General features: G+C 37.5%; 1 protein-coding gene across 6 annotated transcripts in view; it reads left to right on the plus strand.

Annotated features, from left to right (window-relative positions):
- The first annotated feature begins 7364 nt into the window (after window positions 1-7364).
- The window catches only part of lmo7b (LIM domain 7b), a 33400-nt gene continuing 22235 nt past the window's right edge, over window positions 7365-18529 (plus strand). For all 6 annotated transcript variants that reach the window (XM_046837584.1, XM_046837587.1, XM_046837588.1 and 3 more), the window contains exons 1-8: window positions 7365-7549; window positions 8083-8181; window positions 11804-11874; window positions 11970-12039; window positions 13471-13577; window positions 16068-16098; window positions 17307-17420; window positions 17762-17942. In XM_046837584.1, coding sequence (XP_046693540.1) covers window positions 8113-8181; window positions 11804-11874; window positions 11970-12039; window positions 13471-13577; window positions 16068-16098; window positions 17307-17420; window positions 17762-17942 — 643 coding nt within the window. In that variant the 5' untranslated portion in view covers window positions 7365-7549; window positions 8083-8112. The remainder of the gene's footprint in view (window positions 7550-8082; window positions 8182-11803; window positions 11875-11969; window positions 12040-13470; window positions 13578-16067; window positions 16099-17306; window positions 17421-17761; window positions 17943-18529) is intronic.

Here is an 18529-nt window from a genome sequence, read left to right on the forward strand (position 1 = left end):
TATTACTACTACCTGTTTTAGTGTCATGCTGGTATCTGGGACTCACATCATATTACTATCTTAATACAAATTATTATTTTTTCACCTATTGAATGTATCCAGGCTAAACAACCACCATATAGAACACAAGCAGAGAAAAGATGACGATCAGGTGTTCAGGAATGTGTCTGTTCCCAGTCATGTTTACATCGCTGAGTCTCTCTGTCTCATCCACGTTAACCCCATACTTTTTGTTGCCTTCTGCCTTTTGTTGTTGTTTGCTTCATAAACTAGCCTACGTCTTTGGTGCGTGATAGAAAGGAAATGATACACCAGTGGTAGATGAAAAAGCTGCGCAATAACAAGAAATACTTTAATGGGCTGAAAATGGAGCACAATGAAAAGTAAAAATTCTGATCATGCCATTAAAAAGATTAAAACTAAAGTTACAAGCCTGGTTTGAAAATGTAAGAAGGAGAAAGTACAGATATTTGTGTAAAAAAATACAGAGAGAAAGTAAAAAATAAATAGTGAAAAAAGTACTGATACCAGAAAAATCTACTTGAGTAAAGAAATTAAGTATTTGTACATCATAACTTCCCATCTTTGGAACATACTAATATATAAAGTGCACATATTTTATGCTACATTAATTCTATACTTCTATTTTTCATATACACTATATGGACCAAATGTTCATACCATAAGATTGGTATGTACTCTTTGAACATCCCATTCCTCATTTAGTCACCATTTACTCTTCTGGAAAGATGTTCCATTAGATCTTGGAGTGTATTTGTTGAGATTTGTGTTAATTCAACAAAAAATGTGTTAGTAAAGTCAGGTACTGATGTAGGTGAGATCAGTGTATGTGTGGTGCATTGGGGAGCTGTGCTGCATCACATCTCCCTGGCTGAGCTTAATCTCCGGGGACTGTCTGTGTGGAGTTTTGCCTGTTCTCCCAATGACCATGTGGGTCCTATATATATCCTATATAATTGGCATCTCATCTAGGGTGTATTCTGCTTCTGTATCCCAATCCATTCAGCCTGTCTGTCTGTCTGTCTGTCTGTCTGTCTGTCTGTCTGTATGTCTGTCTGTATGTCTGTCTGTCTGTCTGCTAAGGTCCTCTCAAGTAAAACACAAGAACGAAAAAATTAGAAATTATTGTTCACAAAAGTTGACACAGATGTCGTTAGCTCTTCAGCTAATTTAGAAAAGAGCATTTGGAACAGCTTCTAAATAACTGCTTATAACAATTGTTTATGATTTACAATACACAAGAAATAAAAAACAATGCTTTTAAAATTGACCAACTTTGAATCGTGCAGTTTTATGTGCTTGTCATCACATATTTCTCGAATTAGGTTATGCCACATTTTAGGTTGGGTCTGGTTACAGGGTGCGCTAATGGTGTTTAGTGTGTGTGTGTGTGTGTGTGTGTGTGTGTGCGTGTGTTAAAGAGACCAGAATATGCCCTATGCTACACTAACATGGCTGGTTAGGACCCCTAATGTTCCGAAACCCCCTCTCACCCCCTGTCATTCCATGGTACAAGGTTAGGACAAAGCTACAGTGTTATACACACTCAACAGCTGGCCAGGCCCAGGTGAAACAGACCACCAGAATATAGCCAGGGACACCACACACACACACACACACACACACACACACACACACACACACACACACACACACACACTGCCTAAGGCCTTTGCTGTGGCAGTTACATATGCAGAACTTCAAGTGGCCTACAACTGAAGTCACGATCAAATTCATGCGAAAAGATGCATGCATGAAGGAGAAATGATAAACAGTGATGGAAACGATGTGAAGAACTACAGCTCCTGCAAAACCACAGTGCCCTGTGGTCATGCCACAGAAACGAGATGTTTATTATGAACGCAGTCGGCACAGGATTCATTGTTTACTCATCGAATGCTTGTGACGCAAGTTCACAGAACTCATGGGCGTGTTGATCTGTTAGGAGAGATCGATATTCATTTTGTCACTTTACCCTTTTGTAAAACAAAAAATGCGAGGACTGCTTTTGTCTTCTGAAGCACTATAACAGCATGAATCGATACATCAAATCTTTAATTGCTCACTCATTTAATCCATCCATTTGTTATTTTCAGTCCCTGCCACCACATGACCTTCGTTTAAATCACTTATACCTTATAGGTTACAATTTAACATTAAAAGAACCAGAACTGAATAACAGTTCTATATAGAACAGAGAATCTACCTCACCAAAAGAAAGAAGAACATTTTTCTTCACATATCCCAGCCTGTTAGGAAGTAGGGGTCAAAGCACAGGATCAGCCATGATACAGTGCCCCCAGAGCAGAGCGGGATAGGTTTCTTACTCAGGAGCCCAACAGTGTCAGCTTGGCAGTGGTGAAGCTTGAACCCCTGACCTATAACCCAGCGCCTTAACCATGGAGCTTCTAGTTCTCTCAGTAAAATCCCATTACGGAGCTAGAACCCCTCTAAGCATCCTGGGGGGATAATATTTTATTATTAGTGTTTGTGTTTCTGTTATTTAGAAAACAAACAAACTAGAAAACTTAGTAAAAGTACCATTAAGCTATTTAGCCGTTTATATTGAACATCTTGAGTTTTAGATTCAGAATATGATGTTGTGAATGATATCTTCTGGCTTTAAAACCTTATGCTGTTATTAGCTTGCTAGCTAACATACTCGAATTTCAGTCTCTCCATAGCAGCCAGTTAGCTGCATTTATTCTCTTTTTTTATTTTTATTAATTTTCTTATAACCTAATAACGTTGGCTAATGTAACCCAATGGCAACAACTAGTGCAATAGCTATACTTTATATAATTTTATAGCACTATAGGCTAGCTAGCTATTTAAGTTTAACTAGCATACTTAAGTTTTTCCTTCTCAGTGTCATACTAGGCACGTATCTATTTTAATACTTTTTATGAACGGCTAGCATACACCTTACTAGCAATACTAGCCACTTAATAATAATTAATTCCTTAATTTTCTAACACCAGGTGCTTAGCTTATGTTTAGCTAACATCCTCCAGCCATACTACTTTGAACTAGCTAGTTATTATGTTTAGCTAACATAATCGAAAGTTACCCAGTGCAGTAATACTAAATAGTTAGCTGTATTTAGGAGCACAATTTATGGCCCCATCTGTTTATGTTTAGCTTGCAACATCATTATAAACTTATTTTATAAAGCATATTTGAGTGCAAGTTACACATTGTTTATACATAGATTTTACATCTGTGACTATATAATTTCAGCTAAACAAAAGCCTGTAGTTACTAAGGAACCTATTTATGCCAATATTGAAAATGAAAGTGTTTTTATGGTATTTTATGGCTTAATTAAAATGTAACATTACAGACCTTGGAATATTTAATGTCTGGAGTTTTAATGGAGGCAGACAGAAAAAAAAATGATTAGCTCTCATGAAGTGCTTGGCTATCTGGTGTTACGTTACCTAGGGGAAAAAATGTCCAAATATTTCAGTGTAGTTATTAAGGACAGACTTTATGTGAAGAAAGGCCCTACATGAGGAAGACTACTTATGTATGATCTAAACCTCTGACACCAGCACTGGCGGTCCCTGAACATACCTGAATACAAATGAAGCGTGGACATTTTCCCACTTCAACCCTTATTTTTTGCTACCAAGGGCGAGTAAGGTGCATGTTACACCGATTAAAGAAAAAAGGCCAGGTCTTTCTCTTCTGTCTAACGAGATGACAGCAAACCTGAGAGGGGAGCGAGACTGAGAGTGAGAGATTGAGTGAGAGAGTGAGTGAGAGAGAGATAGACAGATGGATGTTTATTTTTTTGCGGTAAGACGTATCTGAAAAGCTCAAAGCTCAGAGCAAGGCTGTGGTGCAGAACAAAATAAACGAAAAAAAAAAGACTGCATTTAATTCAACCTGACCTCATTTGAAATACCTTTATATAGCCATTATATATATATGATGCTTTTAAATTAGAATTTTAAAAGCCTGAGATTTAAAAGCATCATCCTCCTTTTGGCACGATGTTATTTGTTTCACATTTTTTGGTTCATCAAGTAGGTTTTAGATTAAAAGTATATTTATGTATAAATATATATTGATCCAGGCTTTTTACTTTAACCATGAATGCTGTTGCTCACAAATCAGTCACATGCAACTGAGGTGAAGACCTGGCTTACACATAGTAATCTGAATATAGATCAATGTTATACTTTATTGTGTGTTTTTCTGTGTATGTCTGTGTTTGGGTGTGTATATGTGTGTGTGTGCGTGTGTACGTGTATGTGTAAGACTTGAACGATTATCAGACAGCAGGCTAGTCACACAGGAAACCAGTGGGCAGACAGTCTTGCATGTTGCTCCAGCTCTGGTTACAGAACTTCCTGTCGCTGGGTGAAGCGCTTCCTGTTCGTGCTTCACCTGACGAAAACGGATCTCAGGCCGAATTAGAGGTTTGGTATTAGATTGTGCATGTGAGTTCACTGCAAATATAGAAGAGAATATTTTTGCCATTGGAATGGATAAACAAATACATTTAATATTAGATGTCTACATAATGTATTGTACCAAAAAAAACATGCAACATTATGGAAAAAGTTATAATACAACCATTTTCAGTGACTGACAGCGATATTAATTGATATAAAATATATTAATAGACTGACAATTGTATTTATCTTGTCTGCTCTATTAACAGCATTTACACCCCAATGCTTTTTCACATCACACCCCGACACTGTAGCCATCATTTTCTCTATATATTTATTTTTCTTATGTTTTTTTTATAATCTAAAATTACCCTTAGTATACTTTTAACTCTGTGCTGCTGTAATAAGAGAATATCACTTTGGGATGAATCAAGTAATATTCACTATATGGGCAAAAGTTTGAGAAGATGTCCCACTAGATTTTGGAGGGTGCCACAAGGGTTTTTGTAGATACTTTTGCAGTTGAGATGAGGAGGTATAAAGTGCAGTCAGCGTTCACATTCATCCTAAAGGTTTTTAGTAGGGTTGAGGTCAATGCTCTATTATTATATATTGTTATTGCTCTATTATATACAAATGCATGCCAGTTAATACTTTTGTCTCTATCTATCTATCTATCTATCTATCTATCTATCTATCTATCTATCTATCTATCTATCTATCTATCTATCTATCTATCTATCTATCTATCTATCTATCTATCTATCTATCTATCTATCTATCTATCTATCTATCTATCTATCTATCTATCTATCTACATTCTTTACCAAAATATTCAGCCCCAGCCGTGTTTCTTAATTCTTCATGCAATTCTTTTGTTGTTGACCACAGTTCTAGGGGGGGAAAAAACAACAGACTAAGGACAAGAGCAGATTAGTTGATGATGTTTTATAATTTTTTTATTTTTTATTATTAAATTGTTGAATGACAGTGGGAATGAACACATTTACACTAAAGAAGCTGAGATGTTTGATGCTTGAATATCCTTATGTTATACATAATTATCATTGAAATCTTCAAATGGGTATTAATGTTGTGAACAAATGACCTGTAAATTTATGAAAAGAGAATCAGACCACAAACTGATCCCTGGGAAACAGGAAAAACACATCATAAGTGACCGGACACCGATTATTTCACTGTGTATACCGCTGGTGGTAAACTGCTGTGAGTTTGTGGCCCGAATCTTTCAGGACTGTACCAACAGTATCAAAGACAGAAAAGAGGTATATAATAATTTACTGAATCACATCAAGAACTCAAAAGAGAATTTTAAAATCACCAGCATCCGAAAAGAAAGGCTGGGTACAGCATTTGAATAATACAAAAGATTTACATGTTTACGTGAAAAAGGCTGACTAATTCTAATAGACTGTTAAAAATGGTGGCTTCAGGATTTTATCCTATATTATATTTTCACAAAAGCAGAAAAAACTGCCTGAGATGCCATGAGAAGGAAAACTTTAAGAGTAACCTGGCTCGAAAGGGAACCAGTCGTCTACTAGGTGATTATAATTCTATTGTAGGGGATAATAATTCTATTGTAAAATTGTTTATGATAACGGCAGACAGCACTGAGTGTGTGGAAAGGATGTTCAGTAAGAGCAGACTGTGTATAAATCTCAACAATGACTACAGTTTGTGACTACAGTTTTTTTTTTGGAGGTGATTGACATAAAACTAGATATGAACAGCACTTAGGTTTTTATTTATGGCTTTTTAATTATTTAAAATTAAAATTTACATAATTTCAAAATATGGCTGAACAAATCAGTGGATAAATTCCTCAACCTCTATTTTAACCTAGATTTTTCTATGGCTAAGCATCACAATGGACTAAATAAATCAACAGAACCAGAGTTACTGTTCAGCGCAGACATTAATGCCACTTGTACCTTCCTAGTTTCCAACAATCCAGCCCATTATAGCCTGGCATTTTACAAAATATAACTATCACAAGTGCAAGATTGAAATGACTTCCCAACTGAGGTGTAAACTAATGGAGTTGAATGTGAGGGAGCAACTTGATTAATGCTAATCTGATACCATGTAACTGTATAATCAATGTTGAGTGGCATCTTAAATACAACCCAGGGTTCCCACCACACAGCTCAAGGGTCCCTGGTTTGAGTTTGAGCTCCGGTTTCTGTTTGTGTGAAGCATCAGGTTTTTTCTGTGTCAGTGCAGATTTTCATAAGATTCCTCTGTCTTCCATCTCCCAGAAACATGACAATAGGTGAATAAGATATAAAAAAAAACATTTAAATAAAGTTTAAATGGTGCATTTACATCAGGTGCATTAACATTGAGATTAGATTAGATTAGATTCAGCTTTATTGTCATTACACATGTACAAGTACAAGGCAACGAAATGCAGTTTAGGTCTAACCAGAGTGCGATAGCAGCAAGTGCAGGATATACAGTGTTTACATGAGTTAAATAAATTAAACAAAATGGTAATATAGGAGTAATTTACAGATGTGTATATACTATGAACTGAAATTTACAGAAGGATATGTGCTGTAACAAAATATATGACTATTACTATAAACAGTAATTTACAGTAATTTACATTTTGTAAATACACCTTATATACTGGCAGAAAAATTTATCCAGATTTAATGCAGGGTAAAAATCAAGCCTCTGGAAAATGTATACAAGTGTGTCCTATAGATTTGTTGATTAAAATTGTAAATCTGGCGCCATCTTGTGGAAAATTAGAGCAGCGCAAGGCAATTAAAGCCTTCATTTACATGGAAAGGCGTGGCATCGACTGGTTTGATGAGTGGAGGCGAGGTTTTAGTAGATCTAAAAGAATGGGCGTGGCTTTGGACTGCGTTTGCAACATGTGGGCGTGGTTTATTTTCTCATCACTGTGTTTAAAGTGTGAAGGGAAGTCTGCAGTCTTCTTCAGCTGCTTGTACTTTCAGCACCGAAATTTGCGTGGATTTTCGGGACATATGAAGGCAAAGGTGGCGTGAGGAGATCAGGATTAATACCGGACAAGCCCAAAATTACAAAAAAAAATAAAGACTGCATCTTTGCATATTGGGGATTTAGAACAGGTGAGGACAAGAAAAGAAAATTACAAACACGGGAAGCGGTTTTTTTCTGCACAGGGCGTGGAAATGAGATCTAAAATAAAATTAAAATAAATGTAAAACAAATTTGCAACATGTTTTTAAACCATGTCTAATGTTAACTTTAACTTTTATTTGAGTTTAAACTACGAATATTCGGATTTCTGCATCAAACAAAGAATAAAGTAAAGCGTATTTATTTACAATCACAAAATGATATACAATTTCGTTTAAATTAAACATAATTGATAAATAAACAACAAAGAACCCCATACAACTCGTGTAACTAAAGCAAACATCCCTTTGCAGTAATAATGTAACACGTTGTAAGACGCCATAGGGATATTGAAACATGGGGATCACGTGACACACCACAATCCCAGCATTGTGGCCTTGAGCTATGTATTAAGATATTTGTTTGTTTGTATTTATTGGTAAATATTGACAAACAGCTCAAACACTGACAAAACATTCAAAGGCTAATCTGGTGGTGATGAACACCCAATGTATTTGGGCAGCTGTTCCAGGTTGGTTTGGAGTTCCTGGAGATGGAGTGGAGAGAGCAGCCTGCGGTTGGGTGCGAGGTGGCTTTCGTCGAGGCCCAACGATGGGTGGAGGTGAGTTTTATCTTCCATCAAAAGAGACCTTCCTTCAATCATCATTTACAAGGTTTTGCTGAAGTTTACAGCAGGATGCCTGTGGTCACTCTGTAGAATAATAGATTCGTAAGGTTAAAAGACATTTGCAGAAATAAAGCTGGATGAACCACCAAACTGAATTTGTCCTGGTTTGATTCTTGGTGCCAAGATCCACATCTTTAGTATGTATCCTTTATCTGAGAGCCATTGCAGACCTGGCACCCCAAGATCCTTGGGTTAGAGACAGGAATACACCCTGAATGGGATGCCAGTCCTTCACAGGACACACACTTATTACTTAAAGGGAGAGGTACTTAATCCAGTCCACCCCTTCACGATATTGGAAGCCAATGAGGAAACCCAGGGATATGTGGAGAACCTGTTTAGGAGCTCCACCCAGGCAGACCCTTAGTATCGTGTGCCATATTTGAGAGATTGGAGCATGTTGTTGAGTCAGTACCCGCTGATTCTTTTTTCTTTTTCTTTTTTATTATTATTATATTTTTTAAGTGTTACTGAGTAGAAATGTGTGTACTTTCGATTCCCTGAGAGTAAGAACATCAATGCATGTCTTTATTTCTCAATGCCTGCACTTCTTGGGCTTGTTTCAGGTCGATTTTCAAACGGACACCAGCGGTTCAGGCTGTGGTGCAGTGTTGCCATGGTGACAAGTCATTTCCTGTTTAGACACAGCACTGCTTCCTTTTTAATTCTTTCAGCGTTCTTTTCAAGCGTCTGCTTGCCTGCCTTTCTGCCACTTTATAGATTTTATTATAATCCACAAGAACATGAAGCTGTGTCCATCTGACTGACCAACATTTTTATTTTTCAGAGTGCAGTTACAGGGTTTTTTATTTCTTTCTGACATGATGCTTATATATGATTTATTTATTTTATTTGCTCCCTTTGTTCTGGCCTTTTTGCTCTGTCTGAGCTGTGTATGGTCTGCCTGGTATGGTATTGTCCGAGCAACATTCCAGCCACACCAGCAAGCTGATGAGAAAGCGCATGGGTTAGACAATACACTGGACAAACACAAAAGCCCTCAGTAGGAACCTAATTCCTGTGTGTTCACTAATGCCCCAGAGGTTTTCACAAGGCAGTAGGTATAATCCTTGCTCTGTTAGATTTCCTGGTTTTCAGACTGTTACAAAGAAGCCTGATTGCTATTTGGATCTTTAATGAGCTTTTGATGATGTACTTTCAGATTCTCTTGTGTAAACTGGTAAAGGTCAAATACACAACTGACCCCATCGTGTCAGCATTTTTCTCATGACATGGTTTTTCTCCTTTAATTGAGCACTCATAATTCTGATTACACAGCTGGAGATTTGGGGAAAATGTTATAAATGGGCAATTTGGTAAGTTTTTCTATCTACAGGAAAAAAAACAAATGCAGATTCAGTGGTGGACAAACTGCACAACTACCATGTAGTTAAGTTAAAGTAGAGATACTCTAGATAAAATATTACTCCAGTACATGTGCTCCCTTTAAACCTTTTTTAACTCAAGTCGTAGTATTTGCTTTAAAAATATACTTAAGTATCCAAAGTAGGGCTGCAGCTGTCGATTATTTTAGTAATTGAGTATTCTACCGATTAGTTTGTGGATTAATCGCGTATTCGGATAAGAAGTTGATGTTTCTGCATTAAAGACCAATGCTTAATATACATCAGGAAAATATGACTGGTCTTTTAAACTGAACTGGTAATTTGTTTCCTTTTTTTTTTTTTTTTAGCTTTTATTGCATTAAATTGCCAGATCAACTTTACATCAAAATACAAATATAAATAAAAAAATATAAAAATCTATTTCAAATTTCTTTAAAAACAGTAAACGCTCTGTACAGTGTTTTCTTTGTTTTAGTTTTAAAAATGATCCCAAACTTTGGAAACTTTCTGCTGTGTTCTTTGGCCTGAATCTTCTCCTCGTATCTCGCCGTTTTCTCCCCGTTCCCCCATTTTTCATTCTGCAGTATCTTCTGTGTTTACCTGTCCAGGGGTCTCATTTATAAACATGGCTGAAAACAACTAAATCTATCTTTTTGTTTGTTTTGTTTATTTATTTTGTAATTACTCAAGGAATCATTTCAGCCCTAATCTTAAGTACTATGATTTATTATGACTATAATTTTCCTATTACAAAACTCTTTACTTAATCAACTCAATATATGTAAAAAGACTCTGTTACTCTCAGCACACTGATCTATTAATAGAAAGATATTAATGACTCAAACACTGATATCTATTAAAATTACCATCAACTCAAATCTTCTTTACAACTGCTTCAAACTAATCGTACAAACAAGGCCACGAGTGTTATGGCAAGTAACTCAGGAGTTTATTCTATTTTAAATTTATTGATTCCCCAAAAGTTTCGCTTGCTGTTGAAGTGATGCTAAACTGTATGTTGATCAGTTAAAGCCACCAAGTGCTATTCAACACAAGTTTAAAACACCCTGATTGTTGGTTTGCTGTGTGTTTGAGCATACATTTTTATCCTCGTAAATGAAAAGAAACGACTGATTTCGCAAAATGTTGAGTAAAAAGTTATTTGACACTTTGTAGTGAAGTTAAAGTAAAAGTCTCCCTAAATGGAAATACTTCATTGAAGTACAGATACGCAAAAAAAGCTACTCGAGTACAGTAATGAATTACATTTATTTTGTTTTACGCTCCACCACTGTGCAGATTGGACTGGATATCGGTATTGACTGTCAGCGAAGTGCATCATTTCTGTACTTGAGAGAAAATCCGTACCCTCCTGCTTAAATATAACTTTAGTGAAAGCCCTTTTTTGCTTTTGAACGGAAAAGTAAAAGTAGATCTATGAAAACTGTGAATAATGGCTGTAGTTTAGTGTTCCATTTTGTTGCACAGCAGACCTTAATAAGTAGAGACTTCCCTAAACAGTTGTTACACACACAATTCTTGCAAAATTCAATTCGACCAAAGTTTGATCTTTGGTCCCCGCCGCTTCTTCCACTTAAGTCACTGGTATTTTAGGAAAATGTTGTAGTTGTAGTAGACTGTGGAATGAAATCATGGGTATATATCCCAGTACCATCAAGCTGCCACTGCTGGGCCCTTGAGCAAGGCCCTTATCCCTCAACTGCTCAGTTGTACGTCACTCTGGTTAAGGGCATCTGCCAATTGCCATGAATGTAGATGTAGTAGCTTCTCTTGTTTTTTTTTTTTTTTTTTTCCCCTAATGTTTTTTTTGCATCACAGTATGAGTCAGATGTGTTTAATTAAGAAACTGGAAAATTATTAATTTATTTATTTATTTTCATCATGGCAATGTAATGGAATGATTTGTAAATCCAGCAGTGTATCCTGAATCTCTCCAAAACACTCAACAAATTTCATTCTAGGAAGCCATACTGGTTGTGACTAAACATCCTGTGGTTCACCTGTTAGTGTCTACTGCATAAATTAAATACAAAAATATTCATTAAGGCTACCTGAAAGTGGTGGTTGTTGATAATGGTGTAAAAAAAAAAACCCTCTAGATTGTGATTCCAGATTTAAGGTCTGGATTTGGCCTTCTCTGTCTAATAGCATTGTTTAAACCTAATCAAGCTGAAATAATTTCTTTGCAGGAAGTGACCAAGAAGAGATTCGGGAGCAGTCACTTTCGATCTGCGTTGGAGAATGGGGTCTTGTTGTGCGAGTGAGTGTGCTTTGTAACTAGGCAAGAATCTTACGAACCTACTCCGGTTTTGTGTAGAGCAGTGATGCTGACTTGTGGTGTTTGTGTCTATGCAGCCTGATCAACAAACTCAAACCCGGGATCATCAAGAGAGTGAACAGACTGTCCACGCCAATCGCTGGATTAGTGAGTGTCATGTAATCAGATCTATCTCTAGAGTAATAAGGACAGTTTATGTTTGATGCACGATTTGATTGTGACTTTTCTGTGCCGAATATGTTCACAAATTTGCCTGCCTACTTGATGCATCAGGTGGATTTAAAAGAAAGATTCACTAGATGACATGTTCGAACATTTCTGTTCATCAGGTTTCCAAATTGAGTTGTAAATTGTTTAGTGATGTAAAACACAGTAACAAGCGCCTGTGATGAAACTTTCTGCATGATCTCAATCTCAGCACAAAAATCTAGCAGGCTGATCTGCAAATTAGACCTTTAACTAGGTTCGAAGACCAGGTTAGAGGTTTGTACAATTCGAACACCAATTCTGATGGAAAAACTTGGTACTCAGTAACTGGTATGAATACTATGTGGTTTTAGACACATTGCTAGTCGTATTTATTTTAGTCGTGGACTCTCCCATTGTGCTGTTCCCCAAAAAAGCTTTTCTGCCAGTATTGTATGACGCACAGTGTTGCTGTCTGAAGATGTGAACAAATTTCGGTGTAAATGACCAGCATATGTACAGCAGCCATCTTGCTTATACATATGCATATATACTGGCGAAATGGATCCAAGTCTGATCATCCTTTGGTGGACTGCATTTTAGGGACCTCTTACAGAATCAATCCCTGAAATGTATTTATTTACTTTTGGGTTCTGGGCGGTGTGAGTCTGATAGGGCTGCAAAGACGTCAATAAACCTTGAACTAGAAGAATGTCGGATTCCTTCCTCAGACCTTAAACTTTGTCAAACAAGTGGCAAGAAGAATGATTCGTGTGTATAACAACAAATGCCTGCTTAAAGGCCAGGACCCAACCCAATGTATGTTCTGCAAGACCTCCTCTCATTTATACATATTTTATCAGACTGTCTTGCTTTTAATGTCTGTAGACACCCTTTTTATGTAGTAAGAGAAAAGGTCCACAAATGTCCCTTATATAAAAATAATTTTATATTATCTCAACTGCTATATTGCTACTTTTATTGTATTTGTTTTGTTGTATCTATTCCTTTTTGTACTTAAATAGAATTCCAGGATTTGGAAGGGTTCAGTGGTTAAGATGTAGACTTCTGATCAGAAGAGTCATAGTTCTACTGCTGAGCTCTTAACCCTCAACTGCTCAGTTGTATGAATGAATTATGTACATGAATTTGTGTGCTATTTCGAAGGTCTACCAATTTATCATCGGTAGCAGATAAAATGTTTATCTCCAGTCAAATAGGAAAACCATTGGGGTGTTTGGATAAATGTTCGACTCTTTTATTTGTAAATTACTTCTACAGTCTCATTACGTAAATACACACTGGAACTAATTTCACTGCTATTTGCACAAATGCATTTCAAGCACTCAGATCCTGTACATGCTTTTACACACCACCCGCTTCACTCATCAGGACAATGTGACGGTGTTCTTGAAGGCCTGTGGGAAACTCGGGCTGAACGATGCACAGCTCTTCCATCCCGGAGACTTGCAGGACGTGTCCACCCGCGTGACCGTAAGGTAATCACCCAGAATGCACTCCACTGGTTTCAGGCTTGACAATCACAAATAGGGTCAATCTTGATCACTGGCTAATAATTATTGGGGTTAAAATCAAAATTGGATGTTTTTATTTTTTTTTAATTGGTTGATTGGTTTGTACAAGGTGTAAATAATGGTTCTAAATGTATTGGCACCTCTCTACTTTTGTACACATTTTTACCTTGGCCTTAATATAAGAATTCAACAGTGGACAGTAAATCAACATAATCTTTAAAGAAAAAGCAAAAAGAGATTTGTTTCGGGTGCAAAAAAAACCCCTCTAAAATCTTCTATTAGATAAATAATTAGCGCCTATTATGCCGGTCCCAAGCCCGTATAAATGGGGAGGGTTGTGTTAGGAAGGGCATCCGGCGTAAAAACGTGCCAAATCAAAAATGCGGATGGTCCGCTGTGGCGACCCCTAATGGGAGAAGCCGAAAGAAAGTTAATTCAGATTTTATGCTTTGATGTTTTGGAGACAAGGTGAGGGAGGCGAGATTGAGATGGTTTGGACATGTGCAGAGGAGGGACATGGGGTATATCGGTAGGAGAATGCTGAGGATGGAGCTGCCAGGAAGGAGGAAAAGAGGAAGACCAAAGAGGAGGTTTATGGATGTGGTGCAGGTATTTGGGTTGAAAGAGGCAGATTTAGAGGACAGGGGAGTATGGAGACAGATGATCCGCTGTGGCGACCCTTAGTGGAAAGAAGCCAAAAGAAAATGATTCAGATTTTATGCTTTAGAAAAGGTTTTACCTTATGATTTTATAATAATTTGTATGTAAAATGACCGATATATTTTGATGCATAGATTTTCTGTTACTTTACTATTAGCCATGTACATTATTTTTATTATTATTTTATTTGTATTTTTTTTGGGAAACAAAGTTAACTTGAGCTGCTGAAGATAGTTTATTGTAGCTGTATATAATGCCGAGCATTACCATCATTTCAGTGGCTTTTTCAACTCTGAAAATGTTAAAGCAGAACACGAACACAGACTCTTATAAAGCTGTCTATGGTGGGGGTGTTTGGAATCTTCTTGTACGAGAGCTGTGAGGGAATGTTATTGCTGTAGCCTCTGACCTCCGGCCTGTCGTTAAACCGCTCAGGTCAACTGGTGCACTTTCAGCTGACAAATTGGCTTGACTGCAGAAGTCTGTGTCTACTTGAGACTTAAATGTGACCTCAAACAGGTGTCATACTCTCCAAAAGGAAGAATCCAGCATTTTTTTCCCTTTACTTTATTTAACACTGTAAAACTCTAGTGCAAGTTTCATTCATAAATTCAGACCTTTAAATGTTTTTTTGGAACCATACAATGTACAGACAAAAGTATTTAGACACCTGCCTTTTACAGCCATATGTGGTTCTTCCCCAAATTCGTACTACATATTTAGAAGTGCACAATTGCATATTATGTATTTTAATTTGGTAGCAATAAATTCTCCTTTCACTTGAACTCGGAGATCCAAACCTGTTCCAGCATGACAATACCCCTGTGCATGAAGCCAGCTTCATGAAGATATAAGTAACATGATCTGGACGATTTGGCAGATGTCCTGCTATAAAGCTCTGACCTCAACCCTACTGAACATGTTTGTTTGCATTGGAACACTGAGTGCACCCCAGGCCTCCTCAGCGCACCTACATCACGCTGGATTTACTAACACCCTTGTGTCTAAATGAGTGCAAATATTAATAAATACACTTCAAAATCTAGTAGAACTTCTTCCCAGAAGAGTGGAGGTTATAAATGTTTATTCTGAGAATTTTTCTCAGATTGTTTCTAGCAAGCGATTTATTGCCTCATTTTCAGTACAACAAAAGAGCTTTGTCTTGACCTCAGTACAAGAGACAAATTGATGCAAGGTTATTAGTACTCATTCTTTATGTATGTGTTTGATTAAAATAATAATAAAAAAAGAACAGAGAACGCAATTCTACCAGTAATCACATTTTCTATCACTTTAACCATTAAAGACAATGCAGAACTGTGCAGTTTTGTGTTGAGCAGTTTCCAACCACATGTGCTGTGTGTGTGTGTGTGTGTGTGTGTGTGTGTGTGTGTGTGTGTGTGTTAAGCCTTGTTGGCTTTGACCGGGTGGCAGCATGTCTTCCAAATTTAGCCATCGGACCCCTTGCTGTAGTGAAACTACAGCAGATCTATATATGTTAAGTGTCTATTTTTGTCTGACTTTCACCCACCTGCCCTTATTACTGTATAACTCGAAGCCCTTCAGTACAGATCCCCCAGCCTCTGAAGGTCTAAGTGTTATTTACAGTGCTGTTCATATTAGAAAGCGTTCAACCGCTGCATAGACCACATGTTTTGCGCCCACACAATGCGCCTATTTGCAGAACACCTGTCGGGCGAGTGAATTTAATGGAATATTGGAGATCACTGCCGATCTCCGGCGGCCCACTGAACCTCCAGTTTACTAATTCTTTTTCACCCCATGTTCTTACAGGCATCAAGAGACCTCTAGGAGACTGAAAAATGTAAGTAAAGTTGATTTTGTTTTTCAAATGTTAAATTTTTACAGCTATATGCATGGATATGCTGCATCACCTGTGTGTGTGTGTGTGTGTGTGTGTGTGTGTGTGTGTGTGTGTAGCTCAAGATTTATCAGCACCCTCGGTAAACATGAATAAAAAAAATCAAATGGCTTTGTAGTTAATTAGCATAATTTCACTGGGGGCTTTCTTGCAACTCCCTTGTAATGGATTTTTCACTAATGCTTGATAAGATACTAAGTAAAGAATCTCTCAAGATCTTTCAGGGTTCTAGCTCCTCTCTTGTAGATGCTCGAAACACAGGTTTCATAAAAGTCCTCATTAAGTCTTTAATGAGGGTGCCAATAATTCTGGTGCTGCCTGTATTAATCCAGAACATGATTTTGCTTTGTGTCGTCGTCTATGTAGACTATTAAACAGTAAGATCTGGGTTTGTGTTCTGACATGATTTAGCCTTGTGTAACGTTTGTCTTGCGTGGTTTGGCTTGCGTTCATTTTGTACGAGTTGATCGTTTAAACTAGTTACCAATCATAGTTAATTTTTTTTTTCCCAAAACTATTATAATTGTTATTTTAAACATTTCTCTGTACAATCTTGAGCATTAAAGCTGCCTTGCATGAGGGTTTTTTTTCTGTTCGTTTGCTTAATGAGTGGAAGATCTTTCTGGATGAGCAGAAACAAAAGGGGCTTAGGAACACAAGAGCCTTTTATACAAGGCTCAAAAGTGAGTGTGTGTGTGTGTGTGTGTGTGTGTGTGTGTGTGTGTGTGTGTGTGTGCGCGCGAGAGAGTGAGGGAGAGTGAGTTACTGTGTGGTCCTAGAGAGGTAGAGATGGGAAAAAATTGTGTAAAAGACCAGCTAAAATTAGCACACAATGCAAGATTGGAAGCAGTAGGTACTGGTGGGTAAGTTTTATTGTTCAATTTGTTCATCGGCAGGGAATTGTGTAGATGGTAATTTATTTTCTTTTTTTTCTTTTTTTACATCTGTGGCTTAATATTCCAATAAGACAAATCAGTTTCCTCACAATATGTTGACTAGTAAGAAGTAAAAATGTTGTTTGATACCAATATGCATGCACACACACAGCATATAATAATATAGATAATGCTCTATCATGGTCAAAAGACAGGATTCTTCTCTCTCATGCACTCACACATGTCTCAAGTTTCCCTCACATTGTTAATTGTCAGGTTCTGATCACAATTTACTGGCTGGGAAGAAAGGCACAGGCTGACCCATGTTATGGCGGACCACAGCTGAACTTTAAAGCTTTCGAAGGTCTCCTGGGTGTCGCTTTATCCAAAGTGAGTAAGAACTGGATCCAAGTTGGCGTTTGTTTTGAACTGCTTTGTTTTCAACACATTTGCGTTGGTAAAAATCAATTTATTCATATATAACTATTCGTAAATACGCTATACTTTTTATTGGTTAGAAAGTGACCAAGAATTTGTGACTAATATTTTAAATGTTGCTCGATTTCTCCACACTGTTTCTCGAGCGCGTTTTCTCAACACTACGCGGACCGAGACGCGTCCTGAGAGTCCCATAGAATACAAATTAACATGGAAATGCACTGACTATATGTTTGGCACTCTAAGGGCTCATTCTTTTTAGACTACTCTCATTTCTCTTGTGAATCCTGCAGGCTCTAGAGGAGGGGTCGTGCCCCAAATCCAGCGCGAGGGACAGCGGTTTTGCTGAGACCTGGTATCCTGACCGGGAGGTGCCGAGCTATAGGAGGGAGGATTCTGTAGATAGCCTGGACTCTGTAGAGTCGCACACTCCAAGTGTGACCTCAGATTGTATGTTAATAGCAGGCAGTGAAGGTAGGAGCACCAAGCTGGTGTTTGCTTTATGTACACTGAAAATTTGTAGCACTGGAGCATTTGATGATTGCATCAGCCTTGCATTGTTTGATTAAAGGTTTATTAGACGATTTGTTACTGACAGTCATGGTTTACTACTGCTCTAGATCTGCTCTAGATGGCACACATGATGGTTTTCACCATTTAGCAGATGCCCTTATCCAAAATTTTTATGTAAAACTTGCCCCCTGAAAACCCAACCAGTATTTCAAGAGTTCCAATGATGCAGATGGTCATAGAGCCTGTACAATCTAACAGTCTGCAAAGAAATTCGTATTGCCAATAGAATGGATTTTTTTTTTTTTGTTTTGTTTTGACTACAGTAATCTTTCACCCTCTTCTCCATAACATGGTTGACCCTTTGCTAACAAAGTATGCTTCTTCTATCATGATCTAGGGTCAATACCAATATCATAATGTATTAATATATCACAATGCACTACTTCAGAGCCCCAAACATCTCTATGCTGCTGTGATGTAATGCTCCGTTTGTCGAATGGATGATAATGAAAGTTCGGCACGTTATATTCGTTCTCACCGCTCACGTA

Source organism: Silurus meridionalis, chromosome 24 (assembly GCF_014805685.1).
Source record: "Silurus meridionalis isolate SWU-2019-XX chromosome 24, ASM1480568v1, whole genome shotgun sequence".
In the NCBI taxonomy this organism is placed as follows: Eukaryota; Metazoa; Chordata; class Actinopteri; order Siluriformes; family Siluridae; genus Silurus; species Silurus meridionalis.